Source organism: Pseudophryne corroboree, chromosome 4 (assembly GCF_028390025.1).
Source record: "Pseudophryne corroboree isolate aPseCor3 chromosome 4, aPseCor3.hap2, whole genome shotgun sequence".
Lineage (NCBI taxonomy): Eukaryota > Metazoa > Chordata > Amphibia > Anura > Myobatrachidae > Pseudophryne > Pseudophryne corroboree.
Window position 1 is genome coordinate 341,971,178 of NC_086447.1, and position 23,804 is coordinate 341,994,981.

The 23,804-nt window shown below is 45.0% G+C and overlaps 1 protein-coding gene across 3 annotated transcripts in view; it reads right to left on the reverse strand.

Annotated features, from left to right (window-relative positions):
* Positions 1–10,604: 10,604 nt before the first annotated feature.
* Positions 10,605–23,804, reverse strand: part of CCDC50 (coiled-coil domain containing 50) — a 171,333-nt gene continuing 158,133 nt past the window's right edge. For all 3 annotated transcript variants that reach the window (XM_063916451.1, XM_063916450.1, XM_063916452.1), the window contains 2 exons: positions 15,188–15,303; positions 10,605–11,025 (listed from right to left, as the gene is read on the reverse strand). In XM_063916451.1, the coding sequence (XP_063772521.1) occupies positions 11,006–11,025; positions 15,188–15,303 (136 nt within the window). In that variant the 3' untranslated portion in view covers positions 10,605–11,005. The remainder of the gene's footprint in view (positions 11,026–15,187; positions 15,304–23,804) is intronic.

Genomic DNA, 23,804 nt, shown 5'->3' on the forward strand with positions numbered 1-23,804 from the left:
TTTTTATTTTTTCTATGTTGAACAAGGCAAAAGACAAATTAGTGGAAATGTGCACCTTCGCGGACTCGCTTCATTCACCATGCTTCGAGTTACTATTCCCAATCATAGTCCACGTGGATGGTAAAGTATGAAAAAGTTGGGGACATGATAGAAACTTTCAGATATATCAAGGGTTTTAAGAAGGTCCAGGAGAGTGACATTTTTCAAAGGAAGAGAAGTATTAGAACACGAGGACATGCACTGATACTGGGAGGTAAATTCAAGGGAAATTTGAGTAAAAATTACTTCACAGAAATCCTAGTGGATAAGTGGGATAGCCTCCCAGCAGAGGTGGTAGAGGCTAAGACAGTAGAGCAATTTAAACATGCATGGGATAGACATAAGGATAGCCTTATAAAGAAATAAGAATCACATAGGTGTAAGGTAACAATATGGTTAAAAAAGGGGCAGACTAGATGGGCCAAGTTGTTTTTATCTGGCATCAAATTCTATGTAAAAAATTAAATAAAAAAAACCTTATGTTGACCATATATGTGTCGACCACTGCCATGTTGACCCATTTTGTACATGTTGATCTATTTAGATACCATCTCTAAATTCCTCACTCATTAAGAATGGGGATGGGGAAAAGCAATATAGATCAGTAGTGCAGAGACCTTATGGTAAGGTAAAACAACTTAATTTTTAAAACTGCACTCACATTTTTAAAAGAATATAAAGCATGTAAAACCAACCTGCTAGCTTCTCTATGGCCTGGTGACTTCTACCAGGTGCTACACTTTGTAGTATATGTGGCTACGAGTCCAACCTCTGCTGGCTCTCCCTGGGTACCTACTATCTGTCTACCATTCCAGAGGACAAAGCATGTATCTGGAACTATATGCTATGCTAAACTACAATGGTGGGGCGCCTGGTAGGAGTATCCATGCCATGGAGAAGCTTTTGCTATTCATACTGGCTGATTTGTTTGGAGTAACTGCAGATATTTTATACCTAATTTTGCTAAATACTACTCCCTCCACTTACAAAAGCAGCCACAGCACCCATAGGTTCCATGCGGGATGCAATGCGGTCAGATTTACCAAGCTCTGAAGATGGTGGTGTGCTGCTGTAGCCTATTTAGTACACTTCACAACATTTACAGGGAGAGGCTTCCTCCAGGACTCTCCCCAGCAATGGCCGGTGCATATGTGTGGTCTGTACAGCGCGCATGTGCATGAGTCCTGATAGAGAAGTGAAGAGACTGTTGATGTGGTCGCTTTAATCCAAACACATCACATAGCGGCCAATTTTGGAGCCTCTGTCCAATAATAAATATAACTGTTCATCCAATAGGAGATCTGTAGAACATTCACTGTTAGGGATCCATGAGGACTGGAGTTGGGAAACACTGTTACTGTAAGGAGGCCTATGTTTTTGGCCCTGTGTATGGGGAATTACTGATTTAGCCAGTTAACACAAATTGTGTCTGTGTTATAGACTAAAAGCACAGACTACCGGAGGATTTTGAGTACAGGGCAACAATATGCTATTATTTTATTACATGTTTTTTAAATACTGACCTAATTTTGCCTCACATATCTTATATGGTAGATCAACTGGTTCTGGAATGGTTTGTGTAAGTCTGGTTCTCTTTGGTTTCTATTTTTAAAGTATGAACCTCCCAACTCAAGCAACCTTTATACATTCTGATTACATCAATGCAATTTATCACCAAATAACATTATCACAATCTCGCACTAGGAAATGCATAGCTGCAAGGCAACCGTAGATCCAAAGCAAATAGTGGTTTCACTTGCATGTTTGTATACTGTACAATAGTTCAATAAATGTGTCAACTTTTCATGAAATAAGAAATGTTGGTTGTGCAGAGAATTTAAGTATCTTTTCTAAATGTAAATTAAAAAGTTTATTTCTGAAGTTCTGGCTTTCCAGCTTTAAACAAAAAATATACATATACATTTTAATCAGGATAGAACAATTCCTGCATACTTTTTTAATATCAATATATTCTTTAAAAACCACATGTAAACACTTCCACTGTCAGTTCTTGGATGAGCTGACATAAGGAGGGACACAGTGTGAGAGAGAAAACCCAAAATGTATTGTGTATGTACTGCCATCCTTAGTCTTCACAGAAAAGGTAATTATTTAATACAGAATTAAAGGTATCATATCTGGGTCTTTAAAATAAGAATTTACTTACCGATAATTCTATTTCTCGGAGTCCGTAGTGGATGCTGGGGTTCCTGAAAGGACCATGGGGAATAGCGGCTCCGCAGGAGACAGGGCACAAAAAAGTAAAGCTTTACTAGGTCAGGTGGTGTGCACTGGCTCCTCCCCCTATGACCCTCCTCCAGACTCCAGTTAGGTACTGTGCCCGGACGAGCATACACAATAAGGGAGGCATTTTGAATCCCGGGTAAGACTCATACCAGCCACACCAATCACACCGTACAACTTGTGATCTAAACCCAGTTAACAGTATGACAACAGAAAGGGCCTCTTAAAGATGGCTCCTTAACAATAACCCGAATTAGTTAACAATAACTATGTACAAGTATTGCAGATAATCCGCACTTGGGATGGGCGCCCAGCATCCACTACGGACTCCGAGAAATAGAATTATCGGTAAGTAAATTCTTATTTTCTCTATCGTCCTAAGTGGATGCTGGGGTTCCTGAAAGGACCATGGGGATTATACCAAAGCTCCCAAACGGGCGGGAGAGTGCGGATGACTCTGCAGCACCGAATGAGAGAACTCCAGGTCCTCCTTTGCCAGGGTATCAAATTTGTAAAATTTTACAAACGTGTTCTCCCCCGACCACGTAGCTGCTCGGCAGAGTTGTAATGCCGAGACCCCTCGGGCAGCCGCCCAAGATGAGCCCACCTTCCTTGTGGAGTGGGCTTTTACAGTTTTAGGCTGTGGCAGGCCTGCCACAGAATGTGCAAGTTGAATTGTGTTACAAATCCAACGAGCAATCGACTGCTTAGAAGCAGGTGCGCCCAACTTGTTGGGTGCATACAATATAAACAGCGAGTCAGATTTTCTGACTCCAGCCGTCCTTGCAATGTATATTTTTAAGGCTCTGACAACGTCCAACAACTTGGAGTCCTCCAAGTCGCTAGTGGCCGCAGGCACCACAATAGGTTGGTTCAGATGAAATGCTGATACCACTTTAGGGAGAAAATGCGGACGAGTCCGCAGTTCTGCCCTATCCGAATGGAAGATTAGATAAGGACTTTTATAAGATAAAGCCGCCAATTCAGATACTCTCCTGGCAGAGGCCAGGGCTAGTAACATAGTCACTTTCAATGTGAGATATTTCAAATCCACCTTTTTCAATGGTTCAAACCAATGGGATTTGAGGAAATCTAAAACTACATTTAGATCCCACGGTGCCACCGGAGGCACCACAGGAGGCTGTATATGCAGTACTCCCTTGACAAAAGTCTGGACCTCAGGGACAGAGGCCAATTCTTTTTGGAAGAATATTGACAGGGCCGAAATTTGAACCTTAATGGATCCCAATTTGAGACCCATAGATAATCCTGATTGCAGGAAATGTAGGAAACGACCCAGTTGGAATTCCTCCGTCGGAACCCTCCGATCCTCGCACCACGCTACATATTTTCGCCAAATGCGGTGATAATGTTTCACGGTGACTTCCTTCCGTGCCTTAATCAAGGTAGGAATGACTTCTTCTGGAATGCCTTTCCCTTTTAGGATCTGGCGTTCAACCGCCATGCCGTCAAACGCAGCCGCGGTAAGTCTTGAAAAAGACAGGGACCCTGCTGTAGCAGGTCCCTTCTCAGAGGTAGAGGCCACGGTTCGTCCGTGAGCATCTCTTGAAGTTCCGGATACCAAGTCCTTCTCGGCCAATCCGGAACCACTAGTATTGTTCTTACTCTTCTTTGCCGTATGATCTTCAATACCTTTGGTATGAGCGGCAGAGGAGGAAACACATACACTGACTGGTACACCCAAGGAGTTACCAGTGCGTCCACAGCTATTGCCTGTGGATCTCTTGACCTGGCGCAATATTTGTCCAGTTTCTTGTTGAGGCGAGACGCCATCATGTCTACAATTGGTCTTTCCCAACGGTCTATTAACATGTTGAAGACTTCTGGATGTAGACCCCACTCTCCCGGATGAAGATCGTGTCTGCTGAGGAAGTCTGCTTCCCAGTTGTCCACGCCCGGGATGAACACTGCTGACAGTGCTATCACGTGATTCTCCGCCCAGCGAAGAATCTTGGCAGCTTCTGCCATTGCACTCCTGCTTCTTGTGCCGCCCTGCCTGTTTACATGGGCGACCGCCGTGATGTTGTCCGACTGAATCAACACCGGCTTTCCTTGCAGGAGAAGTTCCGCCTGGCTTAGAGCATTGTAGATTGCTCTTAGTTCCAGAATGTTTATGTGAAGAGACTTTTCCAGACTCGTCCATACTCCCTGGAAGTTTCTTCCTTGTGTGACTGCTCCCCAGCCTCTCAGGCTGGCGTCCGTGGTCACCAGGATCCAATCCTGAATGCCGAATCTGCGGCCTTCTAATAGGTGAGCCTTCTGCAACCACCACAGAAGTGACACCCTTGTCTTTGGTGACAGGGTTATTCGCAGGTGCATCTGCAGATGCGACCCTGACCATTTGTCCAACAGATCCCTTTGGAATATTCTTGCATGGAATCTGCCGAATGGAATTGCTTCGTAAGAAGCCACCATTTTTCCCAGGACTCTTGTGCATTGATGTACTGACACTTTTCCTGGTTTTAGGAGGTTCCTGACCAGATCGGATAACTCCTTGGCTTTTTCCTCTGGAAGGAAAACCTTTTTCTGAACCGTGTCCAGAATCATTCCTAGGAACAGCAGACGAGTTGTCGGGATTAAATGGGATTTTGGAATATTCAGAATCCACCCGTGTTGTCTTAGCACCTCTTGAGATAGTGCTAAAGCTGTCTCCAGCTGTTCTCTGGACCTTGCCCTTATTAGGAGATCGTCCAAGTATGGGATAACTAATACGCCTTTTCTTCGAAGAAGAATCATCATCTCGGCCATTACCTTGGTAAAGACCCGAGGCGCCGTGGACAATCCGAACGGCAGCGTCTGAAACTGATAGTGACAGTTTTGAACAATGAACCTGAGGTACCCCTGGTGTGCGGGGTAAATCGGAACGTGTAGATACGCATCCTTGATGTCCAAGGATACCATAAAGTCCCCTTCTTCCAGGTTCGCTATCACTGCTCTGAGTGACTCCATCTTGAACTTGAACTTTTTTATGTAGAGGTTCAAGGACTTCAGATTTAGAATAGGCCTTACCGAGCCATCCGGCTTCGGTACCACAAATAGAGTGGAATAATACCCCTTTCCTTGTTGTAATAGGGGTACTTTGACTATCACCTGCTGAGCGTACAGCTTGTGAATGGCTTCCAACACCCTCTCCCTTTCGGAAGAGACGGTTGGTAAGGCAGACTTCAGGAAACGATGAGGAGGATCCGTCTCTAATTCCAACCTGTACCCCTGAGATATTATCTGCAGGATCCAGGGGTCTACCTGCGAGTGAGCCCACTGCGCGCTGTAATTTTTGAGACGGCCCCCCACTGTCCCCGAGTCCGCTTGAGAGGCCCCAGCGTCATGCTGAGGTTTTTGCAGGAGCCGGGGAGGGCTTCTGTTCCTGGGAAGGAGCTGCCTGTTGGTGTCTCTTCCCTCTTCCTCTGCCTCGTGGCAGGTACGACAAGCCCTTTGCTCTCTTATTTTTGTAGGAGCGAAAAGGCTGCGGTTGAAAGGTCGGTGCCTTTCTCTGTTGGGGAGTGACTTGAGGTAAAAAAGTGGATTTCCCGGCAGTAGCCGTGGCCACCAAGTCTGATAGACCAACTCCAAATAACTCCTCCCCTTTATACGGCAAAACCTCCATGTGACGTTTTGAATCCGCATCGCCTGTCCACTGTCGTGTCCATAAGGCTCTTCTGGCTGAAATGGACATAGCACTCACCCGAGATGCCAGTGTGCAAATATCCCTCTGTGCATCACGCATATAGATAAATGCATCCTTTATTTGTTCTAACGACAGTAAAACATTGTCCCTATCTAGGGTATCAATATTTTCAATCAGGGATTCTGACCAAACTACTCCAGCACTGCACATCCAGGCAGTTGCTATAGCTGGTCGTAGTATAACACCTGCATGTGTGTATATATTCTTTTGAATAACTTCCATCTTTCTATCTGATGGATCCTTAAGTGCGGCCGTCTCAGGAGAGGGTAACGCCACTTGTTTGGATAAGCGTGTGAGCGCCTTGTCCACCTTAGGGGGTGTTTCCCAGCGCGCCCTAACCTCTGGCGGGAAAGGGTATAATGCCAATAACTTTTTTGAAATTATCAACTTTTTATCAGGAGCAACCCACGCTTCATCACACACGTCATTTAATTCTTCTGATTCAGGAAAAACTGTTTGTAGTTTTTTCACACCATACATAATACCCTGTTTTACGGTATCTGTAGTATCAGCTAAATGTAACGTCTCCTTCATTGCCAAAATCATATAACGTGTGGCCCTACTGGAAAATACGTTTGAATTTCTACCGTCGTCACTGGAATCAGTGCCCGTGTCTGGGTCTGTGTCGACCGACTGAGGCAAAGGGCGTTTTACAGCCCCTGACGGTGTTTGAGGCGCCTGGACAGGCATTAATTGATTGTCCGGCCGCCTCATGTCCTCAACTGACTGTTTAAGGGAAGATAAACCATCACGTAATTCCACAAATAAAGGCATCCATTCTGGTGTCGACCCCCTGGGGGGTGACATCTGCATATTTGGCAATTGCTCCGCCTCCACACCAATATCGTCCTCATACATGTCGACACCACGTACCGACACACACCGCAAACTCACAGGGAATGCTCTAATGAAGACAGGACCCACTAGCCCTTTTGGGGAGACAGAGGGAGAGTCTGCCAGCACACACCACAAAGCGCTATATATACAAGGGATATCCTTATATTAAGTGCTCCCTTATAGCTGCTTTAATATATATATATATAGCCATTAATGTGCCCCCCCTCTCTGTTTTACCCTGTTTCTGTAGTGCAGTGCAGGGGAGAGACCTGGGAGCCGTTCTGACCAGCGGAGCTGTGACAGAAAATGGCGCCGTGTGCTGAGGAGATAGGCCCCGCCCCTTTTTCGGCGGGTTCTTCTCCCGCTATTTTTCCAGTCAGGCAGGGGTTAAATATCTCCATATAGCCCCTATGGGCTATATGTGAGGTATTTTTAGCCTTGTATAAGGTTTATATTTGCCTCTCAGAGCGCCCCCCCCCAGCGCTCTGCACCCTCAGTGACTGCCCAGTGAAGTGTGCTGAGAGGAAAATGGCGCACAGCTGCAGTGCTGTGCGCTACCTTATGAAGACTGAGGAGTCTTCAGCCGCCGGTTTCCGGACCTCTTCACGCTTCAGCATCTGCAAGGGGGTCGGCGGCGCGGCTCCGGGACCGGACTCCACGGCTGGGCCTGTGTTCGATCCCTCTGGAGCTAATGGTGTCCAGTAGCCAAGCAGCAAATCCACTCTGCATGCAGGTGAGTTTACTACTTTCCCCCTAAGTCCCACGTTGCAGTGATCCTGTTGCCAGCAGGACTCACTGTAAAGAAAAAAACCTAAACTAAACTTTCTCTAAGCAGCTCTTTAGGAGAGCCACCTAGATTGCACCCTTCTCGTTCGGGCACAAAATCTAACTGGAGTCTGGAGGAGGGTCATAGGGGGAGGAGCCAGTGCACACCACCTGACCTAGTAAAGCTTTACTTTTTTGTGCCCTGTCTCCTGCGGAGCCGCTATTCCCCATGGTCCTTTCAGGAACCCCAGCATCCACTTAGGACGATAGAGAAAACCTGCTTCTGATTGCGCCCCATTACAATATAACAACTATTGTTTGAGAAACAAAGAATTTCTATTTTGTGCTCGTCCAGCAGTGGAGGCACGCATTTTGCAAGCTAAATTAATAGTTATATAACTGTAGCTCATCAATTATTTTTTTCTTAATGCCTTAGCGATGTTACTAGACGCAAATGAATAGCGGCATTTGATAAGGCTACACAATCCAACATCACAGGTACACTTATGCTTTAAACAAGCACATATACATTTTAGTTGTTACTGCGTATTAATTTCTATCTGCCTTTTCAAAAAAATCTTGTTGGACTCATCACAACTGAATAATTTGATGCTTTCACTAATATATCCTTAAAAGGATGCTCTTGGTTAACATCTGGACTTAAAACATTTTATATAAACGAATACAAAACCATGGCCAAGGCCCATTCCTGCTTTATAGTGCAAATGTTTTTTTTGGCACAAACCAAAATTCCTTTAGATAAATAGGAACAATACCGGTAAAACAGATCACACCTGTTAACAGTAATTTTTACAGATATAGAACTTCAGTGCAATCATTTATACAGTGGGCCCGTATGAAAAATGTAACCACACATTACAGTTATAAAATGATTTTCTAATGATAAATGTATTTCCCTAAGCAGTCATAAGGCAGTCATCAAGACCACCTAAATCCACAATTGAAAATGCTCAGAATTTCCAAATTTAAACATATTGTTACAAGCAATATAAATCAATATTTCAAAAAAGGGTACTGGCATTATAAAAAGTCAAGCTACATATTGTCTTTACACACGATTGCCGGAATCATAACAGGTTACACTTAATGCCCTGAGATCATGAACGCTTGTATGAATCATATTAATATGCCCATTAAAAAAGGTACAACCATTAATTAGCAAGAACAAATGTGCCTTCATAGTCACATTAAGTGTAACATGCACCACATAATCATAGTGATTGTTTAGTGCACCAGACAGAACCATCTTCTTGTGAGCTACAGTGACTGTTTAGTGCACCAGACAGAACCATCTTCTTTTCTAGAGCTAGCGACTGTTTAGTGCACCAGACAGAACCATCTTTTGTGAGCTACAGTGACTGTTTAGTGCACCAGACAGAACCATCTTTTGTGAGCTACAGTGACTGTTTAGTGCACCAGACAGAACCATCTTCTTTTCTAGAGCTAGCGACTGTTTAGTGCACCAGACAGAACCATCTTTTGTGAGCTACAGTGACTGTTTAGTGCACCAGACAGAACCATCTTTTGTGAGCTACAGTGACTGTTTAGTGCAACAGACAGAACCATCTTCTTTTCTAGAGCTAGCGACTGTTTAGTGCACCAGACAGAACCATCTTTTGTGAGCTACAGTGACTGTTTAGTGCAACAGACAGAACCATCTTCTTTTCTAGAGCTAGTGACTGTTTAGTGCACCAGACAGAACCATCTTCTTTTCTAGAGCTAGCGACTGTTTAGTGCACCAGACAGAACCATCTTTTGTGAGCTACAGTGACTGTTTAGTGCAACAGACAGAACCATCTTCTTTTCTAGAGCTAGTGACTGTTTAGTGCACCAGACAGAACCATCTTCTTTTCTAGAGCTAGTGACTGTTTAGTGCACCAGACAGAACCATCTTCTTTTCTAGAGATAGTGACTGTTTAGTGCACAAGATAGAACCATATTCTTTTCTAGAGCTAGTTCTGATAAGGGTAAATGTTTTATAATTTATAATCTGATAAAATGTAACATTAAAAATCATGAATAATCAATTACCAATGACCAGAAGAAAAACTGACCCCAAATTAACTACAGATAGTGGTACTAAACTTTAAAAAGGGAAAGAGTTGCAGCATCTAAGTATTCATCAAAGATCCTAAACAGCCATGCTGGTTAAAAATACATCAACTTGACAATAGACGGGCTCACATTATAACAGTAACAATAAATATGAATCAAAAATATAAAATACATGGTATTCTGCAGCTTTCATTCACAAAACCTGGCTGCTCAGAGGATACATAAACTTAAGAGTGTACAAAATGAAGATAAAAAATGGCACTTTGTTATATTTCATCTACCTGTACATACATTGTGCAGTTTGTAATCTTAACACTGGATATTGGTTTATGAGGAGAAGACATACAATGACAAACATACTACAGCATTGGCTGGGATTGACAAGCAGCGCTTTCCTGAGGAGACACAAATAGGAGTTCTTTAGGATTGTGAGCAAGCCACCAGTTTTAGGCTAAACCATGGCAAATGACTGGCTAAGGTGAGCAGTGGCATCTGATGTACAGTATACATATGTCACCTGCTTTATAATGCAGCCAGGCTGTTGTGCAGTCACACCTGTGAGCAATATGGAAAATGTTGCTCAGCAACACCTGTAGTAACGTTTGGACATGTCTTGCACAAAGGATTAAACTTAATTTTAAGAAGCAAACGTGGAAACAAGGGCAGCAGGTATATTTCCTATGTGCTAACACACTATACATATTACAGGCATTAAATCGTTCACATTTTCAGTGACATAAGCACTTATCACTAGGTCTAATCATGATATGTTTTTGCAACAATGAAATGCTTAAAGTGGATCAGTCTCCTAGCCACCACTGACTGCCTTAGTGACATCACTTGTTGCTAGTCAATCAATAAGCTGCATTGTAATTTAAGAGACACGTGTATGTAAAAATTGATCTATCCACTACCGTACTGTATGAGCTGTAAGCAGTTTCAACTGAGAGATCTAATTTAATCATATAATAAGCTGCCTTGTAGAATGCCAGCCACACTGGCTGGATGACATCATTGTTATAAGTGGCATTAGCCAACAGTTGTGCCAAATAGAACTATTCTCTGATTTTGTATTATTCCATTTGCAGAACTAAATGTCAATTGTCCCTATTCTGTTTTATTCATGTTTAGGACATGTTTTGGCAATACCAACTTCGCCAGCTGCTCAGAGCCAGATAATGCTGCACGCAGTTTGTCACTTGTGGGGTAGACAAAAGAATGACAGGACACGGGAAGGAGAGATAGCCTTGACGCTGCCATCAAGGACAAGGAAAAACACACATTTTCTTGAGATTTCCTATAAGCTCGTTAGCATCATTGGCATTATGGATCCATCTCTCATTGCTTGTAATGGGAGCCTGAAAAGAGAGAAACACAAACCTGTACTGATTTAGATCTTAAGGTGTGCGAGTTGCAAAGATTCATGTGAATAGTCATGGTATGTTACTAAAGAGTTGCTGTCCAGGAACACACATACAAATGCCCCAACAGGAAGACAGTAAGTCTAGGCAAATTTTAATATCTGAAGATGACCACTAATTGTTTACTATGGTCTCAAATATACTATGGTTTTCCTACAAGGGTCTCAAAAATATGCAGAAATGATATCAATGCTAATAGTTATCTAATAGACCAGGCTGCAATTACCAGAGAATTGGCTTCCTGGAGGAAGCCACACTCTGCTGTTCGGGCAGCCCTAGTCGGCTTCTATGGACTGCTGCCGATGCAGTCCATGGAAGCTGGGGGTTTGCACATGCACCAGTCCCGGTCACTGTTAACTATATTGTCATATGCTGGGACCCAGCCGGTGGCGAGGACAAAGGAGGCAGGACCCAGCAGAACGATCAGTGGAAGCCCACCTCCTCCCACGAGGTAGGAGCCCCCACTGTTTAGAAGTGTATTTTCTGACTGATTTAAAAAGAGAAACATAACATTTGTAGCCTTTGCTCTTAATACATTATTCATCTGTTATGATTTTTATAAGTACACCAAGTATTTAACACTACATAGTCCTAGTTGTTGTTTTTTTGTAAGATGAGCTTAAAATACTTGGTACAGCATATTAAGAGCCATGCAAGTTAAAATACACAGGTTTATTTAGCAGAACTTTGCATTCTCAAAAGAAAAACTTTTGAGAGCACAACTATACTCTTAATTGCGACAGTCCCCCAAGTTTGGCATCACTTTTGTAGTGTTTGACTACTATGGGGTATATGCAATTGCGGTCGAATTCCCGAAATTGTCAAAAAACTGGACTTTTTCGCCCCCCCAAAAAAAAATAAAAAAAAATAGACAATGCAATTCAGTACTTTCCGTCAAAAAAACGGACTTTCAAAATTCGACTTTTTGAAATTCGACATTTGTCAAATTCGACATTTCTGCAATGGTACAAATGCATCAATTCGCCAAAAGTATATTCAATTGAAGTTTGGAAATTCGACAACAGTGCTTTTAGACAATAAATTCGTCATTTTCAATCCGCCACACTTTGGTGGGGGAATCTAATAAAAAAAATTTAAAACATGTTTTTTTTGGTGTTTTTTTTATTGGTAATAGCATATCTATTTATATTAGAAGGGATTAGGTACTTGGTTTGTCTATTTTGGAGGCACAAGTATTATTTATATATTTTTAAAAATATTATTATTATTATTATTATTATATTATTTTTTTAAATGGAATGGTAAAATCCCGAAAAAAAATGGCGTGGGGTCCCCCCTCCAAAGCATAACCAGCCTCGGGCTCTTCGAGCCGGTCCTGGTTCTAAAAATCCGGGGGGAAAAATGACAGGGGATCCCCCGTATTTTTAAAACCAGCACCGGGCTCTGCGCCTGGTGCAAAAAATACGGGGGACAAAAAGAGTAGGGGTCCCCCGTATTTTTTACACCAGCATCGGGCTCCACTAGCTGGACAGATAATGCCACAGCCGGGGGTCACTTTTATACAGCGCCCTGCGGCCGTGGCATTAAATATCCAACTAGTCACCCCTGGCCGGTATACCCTGGGGGAGTGGGGACCCCTTCAATCAAGGGGTCCCCCCCCCCCCCAGCCACCCAAGGGCCAGGGGTGAAGCCCGAGGCTGTCCCCCCCCATCCAAGGGCTGCGGATGGGGGGCTGATAGCCTTTGGAAAAATGAAAGAATATTGTTTTTTCCAGTAGTACTACAAGTCCCAGCAAGCCTCCCCGCAAGCTGATACTTGGAGAACCACAAGTACCAGCATGCGGGAGAAAAACGGGCCCGCTGGTACCTGTAGTTCTACTGGAAAAAAAATACCCAAATAAAAACAGGACACGCACACCTTGAAAGTACAACTTTATTTCACACCTGCCGATACACACATACTTACCTATGTTGACACGACGTTCGGTCCACTTGTCCAAGTAGAATCCGGGGTACCTGTGAATAAAATTATACTCACCTAATCCAGTGTCCAGGTTATAATCCACGTACTTGGCAAAACAACAAAACGGCAACCCGGACCAAACGGACTGAAAGGGGTCCCATGTTTACACATGGGACCCCTTTCCACGAATGCAGAGACCCCCCCGTGACTGCTGTCACAGAAAGGTCTCTTCAGCCAATCAGCGAGCGCAACATCCTGGCACTCTGCTGATTGGCTGTATGCGCGTCTGCTGTCAGACAGCGCATCGCACAGCTCCCTCCATAATATTCAATGGTGGGAACTTTGCGTCAGCGGTGAGGTCACCCGCGGTCAGCGGCTGACTGCGGGTAACCCCACCGCTACCCGCAAAGTTCCCACCATTGAAACTAATGGAGGGAGCTGTGCGATGCGCTGTCTGACAGCAGACGCGCATACAGCCAATCAGGTGAGTGCCACGAAGTAGCGCTTCATGATTGGCTGAAGGGACCTTCTGTGACAGCAGTCACGTGGGGTCCCGGCATTCGTGGAAAGGGGTCCCATGTGTAAACATGGGACCTCTTTCAGTCCGTTTGGTCCGGGTTGCCGTTTTGTTGTTTTGCCAAGTACGTGGATTATAACCTGGACACTGGATTGAGGTGAGTATAATTTTTTTCACAGGTACCCCGAATTCTTCAGTGACGAGGGGGGCGTGGCAGTTGGCGGGTCAACATAGGTAAGTATGTATGTGTCGGCATGTATGAAATAAAGTTTTACTTTCACGGTGTGTGTCTCCTGTTTTTATTTGGGTATTTTTTTCCAGTAGAACTACAGGTACCAGCGGGCCTGTTTTTCTCCCGCATGGTGGTACTTGTGGTTCTCCAAGTACCAGCTTGCGGGGGAGGCTTGCTGGACTTGTAGTACTACTGGAAAAAACAATATTCTTTCATTTTTCCAAAGGCTATCAGCCCCCCATCCGCAGCCCTTGGATGGGGGGGACAGCCTCGGACTTCACCCCTGGCCCTTGGGTGGCTGGGGGGGGACCCCTTGATTGAAGGGGTCCCCACTCCCACAGGGTACCCCGGCCAGGGGTGACTAGTTGGATATTTAATGCCACGGCCGCAGGGCGCTGTATAAAAGTGACCCCCGGCTGTGGCATTATCTGTCCAGCTAGTGGAGCCCGATGCTGGTGTAAAAAATATGGGGGACCCCTACTCTTTTTGTCCCCCGTATTTTTTGCACCAGCACCAGGTGCAGAGCCCGGTGCTGGTTTTAAAAATACGGGGGATCCCCTGTCATTTTCCCCCTTGGATTTTTAGAACCAGGACCGGCTCGAAGAACCCGAGGCTGGTTATGCTTTGGAGGGGGGACCCCACGCAATTTTTTTTCGGGTTTTTTCCAGTTTTTTAAAAATCGGAACAAAATCCGTCAAATCGGCCGTTTTTCGTCAGCGGGACTGTCGAATCCGTTTTTTATTGAATATGGTCAATTTCGGCACCCACTTGCCGAAATGAGACGGTCGAATTGTGTCGAATTAAAAAACGGCCGAAAAATTGCCGCGATTCGCCGCTAATTGCATATACCCCTATGTGTTTAAATGGCTCTTTAATAGCAATGCTGCAACTACTGTATTTTAAGCTGCAGTCTTAAAAACAACAGTATTTACCTTCATTCTGATGGGAACCAGAAAAGGTCGGGTAGGACCCCAATTTTTGAATATGAGGGGTCCTTGGGACCCACTCTTTTTTTGGCTCTGCGTGATGACTGGTAACTTCGGTCCCTATTAACCTGTCTGCTTTCAGTTGATCTGTGACTCTAAATTTGCATTGTTCCATGACTCTTAGCAGCACAAATGTGCAAAAACAAATGAATGAGTCTGTCCTTACTACTTACAGTATGGACTAAAAACACAAATGTACACATATAAGCAGGTTTTTTTCCTGATGGTATCCAAAGTAACACTGGCAAGATTTTTGTGTAATTTCTAATGCGTATAATTAGTCTAGAAACAGGAAGAAATCAGAGAAATCCTTTCATTAATGAATAAAATGATAATTTGAACACATGGAAAGTACTATAAACCCATAGGTAAAAAAGCACTTCTGATAGGTCCCAGTGCTTATTGGACCTGTCAGTTCCCAGATTTATTTTGTTTACATACCTTTATGAGAGGACTGAGACTTTGAACTGGACCGTGGAGAGTTATGGGAGACACGGTTTGTGTAATCATGATCACAGTCGTTATCGTTCTCTTCATCTGGAGGGGGAGGAAGAGGCCTGCACAACAAAGTACAAGTTGCTTAACAGACATATGGCATTGTCTAATAAGTGTGTAATGGGATCACAGCAGCAGGAGAAAACCCTGTCAGCATAATAAAGGAAACCAATAGCTATACTTTATATAGTAAAACTTAAATATATTGTTGGCAGCATTAATTACACCCTTGTCCTAATCTGTATTACTAATGTTATGGGACAACACTATTTTACATGGGTCCGTCACATAAGTTATGATCAGTCTAGGTAGCCCTGCCAGTCAGTGAGTGGTTGGGAGGGAGGGGGGGGGGGAGGGGGAGGGGGGGGGTTCTTTTATACATCAGCCAGTCTCAATGCTATGGAGCACACAATGTAGGGGCCATTGTTCAACTCCAAAACGTGCTCTTTTCTATCAGGTTTACCAGATAGTCTTGTTGCACTAATAACTAGTCCCAATAATGCTTCTTGAAAATTTTTATTTGCTGGTGTTTATTAAGGTGTGAGGGGACGCTGACTGACAAGAGCATCACCTCTCCACAAACAAGATTCCATTGAGGGTTACACCATACTCTTCTTGCATTATTATGTCACCAAAGTCAGACATTATTATAGTGTGGCTTCTCATATCATGATAAACTTTATATTATTGCCACTTGTCATTACTGCATTCTGTCTGACTGCGGATGAATGGTTTTAGATTTATAACTATATAATAAGAATTTACTTACCGATAATTCTATTTCTCATAGTCCGTAGTGGATGCTGGGGACTCCGAAAGGACCATGGGGAATAGCGGCTCCGCAGGAGACTGGGCACAAAAGTAAAAAGCTTTAGGACTACCTGGTGTGCACTGGCTCCTCCCCCTATGACCCTCCTCCAAGCCTGAGTTAGGATACTGTGCCCGGACGAGCGTACACAATAAGGAAGGATTTTGAATCCCGGGTAAGACTCATACCAGCCACACCAATCACACCGTACAACTTGTGATCTGAACCCAGTTAACAGCATGATAACAGAAGGAGCCTCTGAAAAGATGGCTCACAACAACAATAACCCGATTTTTGTAACAATAACTATGCACAAGTAATGCAGACAATCCGCACTTGGGATGGGCGCCCAGCATCCACTACGGACTATGAGAAATAGAATTATCGGTAAGTAAATTCTTATTTTCTCTAACGTCCTAGTGGATGCTGGGGACTCCGAAAGGACCATGGGGATTATACCAAAGCTCCCAAATGGGCGGGAGAGTGCGGATGACTCTGCAGCACCGAATGAGAGAACTCCAGGTCCTCCTCAGCCAGGGTATCAAATTTGTAGAATTTAGCAAACGTATTTGCTCCTGACCAAGTAGCTGCTCGGCAAAGTTGTAAAGCCGAGACCCCTCGGGCAGCCGCCCAAGATGAGCCCACTTTCCGTGTGGAATGGGCTTTTACAGATTTTGGCTGTGGCAGGCCTGCCACAGAATGTGCAAGCTGAATTGTACTACAAATCCAACGAGCAATCGTCTGCTTAGAAGCAGAAGCACCCAGCTTGTTGGGTGCATACAGGATAAACAGCGAGTCAGATTTTCTGACTCCAGCCGTCCTGGAAACATATTTTCAGGGCCCTGACTACGTCCAGCAACTTGGAATCCTCCAAGTCCCTAGTAGCCGCAGGCACCACAATAGGCTGGTTTAAGTGAAATGCTGAAACCACCTTAGGGAGAAATTGAGGACGAGTCCTCAATTCTGCCCTGTCCGTATGAAAAATTAGGTAAGGGCTTTTATAGGATAAAGCCGCCAATTCTGAGACACGCCTGGCTGAAGCCAGGGCTAACAGCATTACCACTTTCCATGTGAGATATTTTAAGTCCACAGTGGTGAGTGGTTCAAACCAATGTGATTTTAGGAATCTTAAAACTACATTGAGATCCCAAGGTGCCACTGGAGGCACAAAAGGAGGCTGTATATGCAGTACTCCCTTGACAAACGTCTGAACTTCAGGAACAGAAGCTAGTTCTTTTTGGAAGAATATTGACAGGGCCGAAATTTGAACCTTAATGGACCCTAATTTGAGGCCCATAGACAGTCCTGTTTGCAGGAAATGCAGGAATCGACCCAGTTGAAATTCCTCTGTAGGGGCCTTCCTGGCCTCGCACCACGCAACATATTTACGCCAAATACGGTGATAATGTTGTACGGTTACATCCTTCCTGGCTTTGATCAGGGTAGGGATGACTTCATCCGGAATGCCTTTTTCCTTCAGGATCCGGCGTTCAACCGCCATGCCGTCAAACGCAGCCGCGTTAAGTCTTGGAACAGACATGGTCCCTGCTGGAGCAGGTCCTTTCTTAGAGGTAGAGGCCACGGGTCTTCCGTGAGCATCTCTTGAATTTCCGGGTACCAAGTCCTTCTTGGCCAATCCGGAGCCACGAGTATAGTCTTTACTCCTCTCCTTCTTATGATTCTCAGTACTTTTGGTATGAGAGGAAGAGGAGGGAACACATACACTGACTGGTACACCCACGGTGTTACCAGAGCGTCCACAGCTATTGCCTGAGGGTCCCTTGACCTGGCGCAATATCTGTCCAGTTTTTTGTTGAGGCGGGACGCCATCATGTCCACCTTTGGTTTTTCCCAACGGTTCACAATCATGTGGAAGACTTCTGGGTGAAGTCCCCACTCCCCCGGGTGAAGATCGTGTCTGCTGAGGAAATCTGCTTCCCAGTTGTCCACTCCCGGAATGAACACTGCTGACAGTGCTATCACATGATTTTCCGCCCAGCGCAGAATCCTTGCCACTTCCGTCATTGCCCTCCTGCTTCTTGTGCCGCCCTGTCTGTTTACGTGGGCGACTGCCGTGATGTTGTCCGACTGGATCAACACCGGCTGACCCTGAAGCAGAGGTCTTGCCTGACTTAGGGCATTGTAAATGGCCCTTAGTTCCAGGATATTTATGTGAAGTGACGTTTCCATGCTTGACCACAAGCCCTGGAAATTTCTTCCCTGTGTGACTGCTCCCCAGCCTCTCAGGCTGGCATCCGTGGTCACCAGGACCCAATCCTGAATGCCGAATCTGCGGCCCTCTAGAAGATGAGCACTCTGTAACCACCACAGGGGAGACACCCTTGTCCTTGGAGACAGGGTTATCCGCTGATGCATTTGAAGATGCGATCCGGACCATTTGTCCAGCAGATCCCACTGAAAAGTTCTTGCGTGGAATCTGCCGAATGGAATCGCTTCGTAAGAAGCCACCATCTTTCCCAGGACCCTTGTGCATTGATGTACTGACACTTGGCCTGGTCTTAGGAGGTTCCTGACTAGGTCGGATAACTCCCTGGCTTTCTCTTCCGGGAGAAACACCTTTTTCTGTACTGTGTCCAGAATCATTCCCAGGAACAGCAGACGTGTCGTCGGAATCAGCTGCGATTTTGGAATATTTCCCTAGGAACAGCAGACGTGTCATCGGAATCAGCTGCGATTTTGGAATATTTAGAATCCATCCGTGCTGTCGTAGTACTACTTGAGATAGTGCTACTCCGACCTCTAACTGTTCTCTGGACCTTGCCCTTATCAGGAGATCGTCCAAGTAAGGGATAATTAAGACGCCTTTTCTTCGAAGAAGAATCATCATTTCGGCCATTACCTTGGTAAAGACCCGGGGTGCCGTGGACAATCCAAACGGCAGCGTCTGAAACCGATAGTGACAGTTCTGTACCACAAACCTGAGGTACCCTTGGTGAGAAGGGCAAATTGGGACATGGAGGTAAGCATCCTTGATGTCCAGAGACAACATATAGTCCCCTTCTTCCAGGTTCGCTATCACTGCTCTGAGTGACTCCATCTTGAACTTGAACCTTTTTATGTAAGTGTTCAAGGATTTCAGATTTAAAATGGGTCTCACCGAGCCGTCCGGCTTCGGTACCACAAACAGCGTGGAATAATACCCCTTTCCCTGTTGTAGGAGGGGTACCTTGATTATCACTTGCTGGGAATACAGCTTGTGAATGGCCTCCAATACCGCCTCCCTGTCGGGGGGAGACGTTGGTAAAGCAGACTTCAGGAACCGGCGAGGGGGAGACGTCTCGAATTCCAATTTGTACCCCTGAGATACTACCTGCAGGATCCAGGGGTCCACTTGCGAGTGAGCCCACTGCGCGCTGAAATTCTTGAGACGGGCCCCCACCGTGTCTGAGTCCGCTTGTAAGGCCCCAGCGTCATGCTGAGGACTTGGCAGAAGCGGGGGAGGGCTTCTGTTCGTGGGAAGAGGCTGTCTGCTGCAGTCTTTTTCCCCTTCCTCTGCACCGGGGCAGATATGAGTGGCCTTTTGCCCGCTTTCCCTTATGGGGACGAAAGGACTGAGCCTGAAAAGACGGTATCTTTTTCTGCTGCGAGGTGACTTGGGGTAAAAAGGTGGATTTCCCAGCCGTTGCCGTGGCCACCAGGTCCGATAGACCGACCCCAAATAACTCCTCCCCTTTATACGGCAATACTTCCATATGCCGTTTGGAATCCGCATCCCCTGACCACTGTCGCGTCCATAATCCTCTTCTGGCAGAAATGGACATCGCACTTACTCTTGATGCCAGAGTGCAAATATCTCTCTGTGCATCTCGCATATATAGAAATGCATCCTTTAAATGCTCTATAGTCAATAATATATTGTCCCTGTCCAGGGTATCAATATTTTCAGTCAGGGAATCCGACCAAGCCACCCCAGCACTGCACATCCAGGCTGCGGCGATTGCTGGTCGCAGTATAATACCAGTATGTGTGTATATACTTTTTAGGATATTTTCCAGCTTCCTATCAGCTGGTTCCTTGAGGGCGGCCGTATCAGGAGACGGTAACGCCACTTGTTTTGATAAGCGTGTGAGCGCCTTATCTACCCTAGGGGGTGTTTTTTTTATCGGGGGAAACCCACGCTTCATCACACACCTCATTTAATTTATCTGATTCGGGAAAAACTACGGGTAGTTTTTTCACACCCCACATAATACCCTTTTTTGTGGTACTTGTAGTATCAGAAATGTTCAAAACCTCCTTCATTGCCGTGATCATGTAACGTGTGGCCCTACTGGAAAATACGTTTGTTTCCTCACCGTCGACACTGGAGTCAGTGTCCGTGTCTGCATCGACCTGAAGTAACGGGCGCTTTAGAGCCCCTGACGGTGTTTGAGACGCCTGTACAGGTATTAACTGATTTGCCGGCTGTCTCGTGTCGTCAACAGTCTTTTGTAAAGTGCTGACATTATCACGTAATTCTTTCCATAAGACCATCCAGTCAGGTGTCGACTCCCTAGGGGGTGACATCACTAACACAGGCAATTGCTCCGCCTCCACACCATTTTCCTCCTCATACATGTCGACACAACGTACCGACACACAGCACACACACAGGGAATGCTCTGATAGAGGACAGGACCCCACTAGCCCTTTGGGGAGACAGAGGGAGAGTTTGCCAGGACACACCAGAGCGCTATATATATACAGGGATAACCTTATATAAGTGTTTTTCCCTAATATAGCTGCTGTATATATTTATATGCCAATTTAGTGCCCCCCTCTCTTGTTTTACCCTGTTTCTGTAGTGCAGGACTGCAGGGGAGAGTCAGGGAGCCTTCCTCCAACGGAGCTGTGAGGAAAAAATGGCGCCAGTGTGCTGAGGAGATAGGCTACGCCCCCTTCACGGCGGCCTTTCTCCCGCTTTTTTATGGAAAATTGGCAGGGGTTAAATGCATCCATATAGCCCAGGAGCTATATGTGATGTATTTTTTGCCAAAAAAGGTGTGCTATTGCGTCTCAGGGCGCCCCCCCCCAGCGCCCTGCACCCTCAGTGACCGGAGTGTGAAGTGTGCTGAGAGCAATGGCGCACAGCTGCGGTGCTGTGCGCTACCTTATTGAAGACAGGACGTCTTCTGCCGCCGATTTTCCGGACCTCTTCAGTCTTCTGGCTCTGTAAGGGGGCCGGCGGCGCGGCTCTGGGACCCATCCATGGCTGGGCCTGTGATCGTCCCTCTGGAGCTAATGTCCAGTAGCCTAAGAAGCCCAATCCACTCTGCACGCAGGTGAGTTCGCTTCTTCTCCCCTTAGTCCCTCGGTGCAGTGAGCCTGTTGCCAGCAGGTCTCACTGAAAATAAAAAACCTACTTTAAACTTTTACACTAAGCAGCTCAGGAGAGCCCCTTAGCCTGCACCCGTCTCGTTCGGGCACAAAAATCTAACTGAGGCTTGGAGGAGGGTCATAGGGGGATGAGCCAGTGCACACCAGGTAGTCCTAAAGCTTTTTACTTTTGTGCCCAGTCTCCTGCGGAGCCGCTATTCCCCATGGTCCTTTCGGAGTCCCCAGCATCCACTAGGACGTTAGAGAAATACACATTAAGTATAATCATGTTCCAAAATTTTGTTGTATACTGTACATCTAGTATTACATTCTTTGCATTTACTATTCATTATGCAGTCATTTAAAAAATTGTATTACATGGGCATCACTTCATATACTGGGGCAGATGTATTAAGCTTGGAGAAGTGATAAAGAGGTGATAAGTGGAAGGTGATAACACACCAGCCAATCAGCTCCTGTCATTTTTCAAACCTGTAATGATTGGCTGGTGCGTTATCACCTTGCACTTATCACTGCTTTATCACTTCTCCAGGTTTAATACATCTGCTCCATAGTTCTGTAGCTGCTTTGTGTTCTGGTGGTTGTACAGATGTGTCCTCATATATAAAGTAAACTTACCATATTATCCCTTTAAACCGTCACACTCATGAATTACACAGGTTCTCTAGCTGTTTACAATGTGGTGAAATGCAGGTTTGATGTCAGCAAGCCACAGAACTTGCGTAATTCACGCGTGTCCCGGTCTAAAGGGATACACAACGTTTTTGCGCCATGTGACGCAAGATGCCTGGTTAGACTTAGGCGCTCTGACATAGGTAGTGATTCCCTGCTTAAGTACTTTTTCCTGAATTTTGCATCTTAATTTGCTAAACATGTCCTAAGTATTTAGGATTTTTTTGTCTCAAAGGAATTTGTTATAAAGCAGCAGGTTAAGCATAAGGATGCATGGCGTGGGTCACTCATACTGGACATGTCTTTTGCCTATTTAACCAGAATGATGACTTTTTACTGAATTTTGTATTAATGTGATAATGTACTAAGGGCCTAATTGAGTGAGGATCGCAATGTTCATCTGAAATGGCAGGCAGCGTAAGCCTGCGCTTACTCAAGGTTGCCATGCAGTGCAGCTTGCAAGGCCAAGGAAACTGCGTCCCATAACGCAGTACTTTGCCTTGCCACTCTTGGAAAAAGGGGGTGATACTGGAAAAAGGGGGTGATACGCAAACACCAACAAGGCAGAAGTGTTCGTATTCCTGACTGTGATGCTATGCAGATGCATTTGTGCAGGACCCAGACATTGGAAAAAAGCAATCCTTACTGAATTAGCCCCTAAGTATTTAGGATTAGTATTTTATTAGTATAAAGCAGCAGATACCATGAATATATTGTAAGAAAACAATGCATGGCACGTCTAAGTCACAACGTCTGTGGTGCGCCAAGCGGGGTAATTTGGTGCAATCTGAGAATAGGTGTTTGTGGTGCATGGCCTACATCACAAAACATACCCAGAAAGACCAAAAAAAATCTCAATACTGTATGTATAGTTTGGAGCAGAGAAGGGCAAGGGGGACATGATAAAAACCCTTGATATATTTGAAGGTTTCTAACAAAGTCCAGGAGGGAAACATTCTTCAAATAAAGAGAAGTATTAGAACACGAGGGCATGCACTGAGACTGGAGGGAGGTGGGTTCAGGGGAAATTTGAGGAAAAATTATTTCACAGAAAGGGTAGTGGACAAGTGAATAGCCTCCCATCAGAGGTGGTAGAGGCTAAGACAGAAAATAAATTTTAACATGCATGGGATGGACATAAGTATATTCTTACAAAGAAATAAGGATCAAATAAGGTTTGAGCTAAAAATATGGTAAACAAAGGGCAGACTAGATGGGCCAAGTGGTTCTTATCTGTCGTCAAATTCTCTGTTTCTATGTTTCATCTGTAGGCGTTTTCTTCTTCTCCCCACAATATGATGCTTTTAATCTTTTTCTTCTAAACACATTTCGCAGTATATGGTGCTCTTACACTGCTACTTTTAAGAGTTACTCATTTTGGGTAGCAAATAAAACAACATCCTCTGTTAGAAAGTTCATGACTGACCAACACTATTTTTAGACATATTCAGTTAGCTGCATGGTTTCTCGATAATTACCATGCCAGCAAGATCCAATTAGCGGGGATTTACCCGTGAGTAAATCTGCAACGGTGTAAATTTCCTTGTAGCTTCAGCAGCTGCGAGGAAAAGTCAGCAAAAAAAAGGCATAATTGGGAGTTCATGCGCAGGGAAAACCCATTGATTCTGTAGTTTACGCGGAATCAGTCATTTTCCACTCAGTAATCCATGATTTTAGGTGCGGGGAAATGGCCATTTAATTGAATTACATGACAATTAGAAAAGGGTTTGAATATGCCTGCTGGTC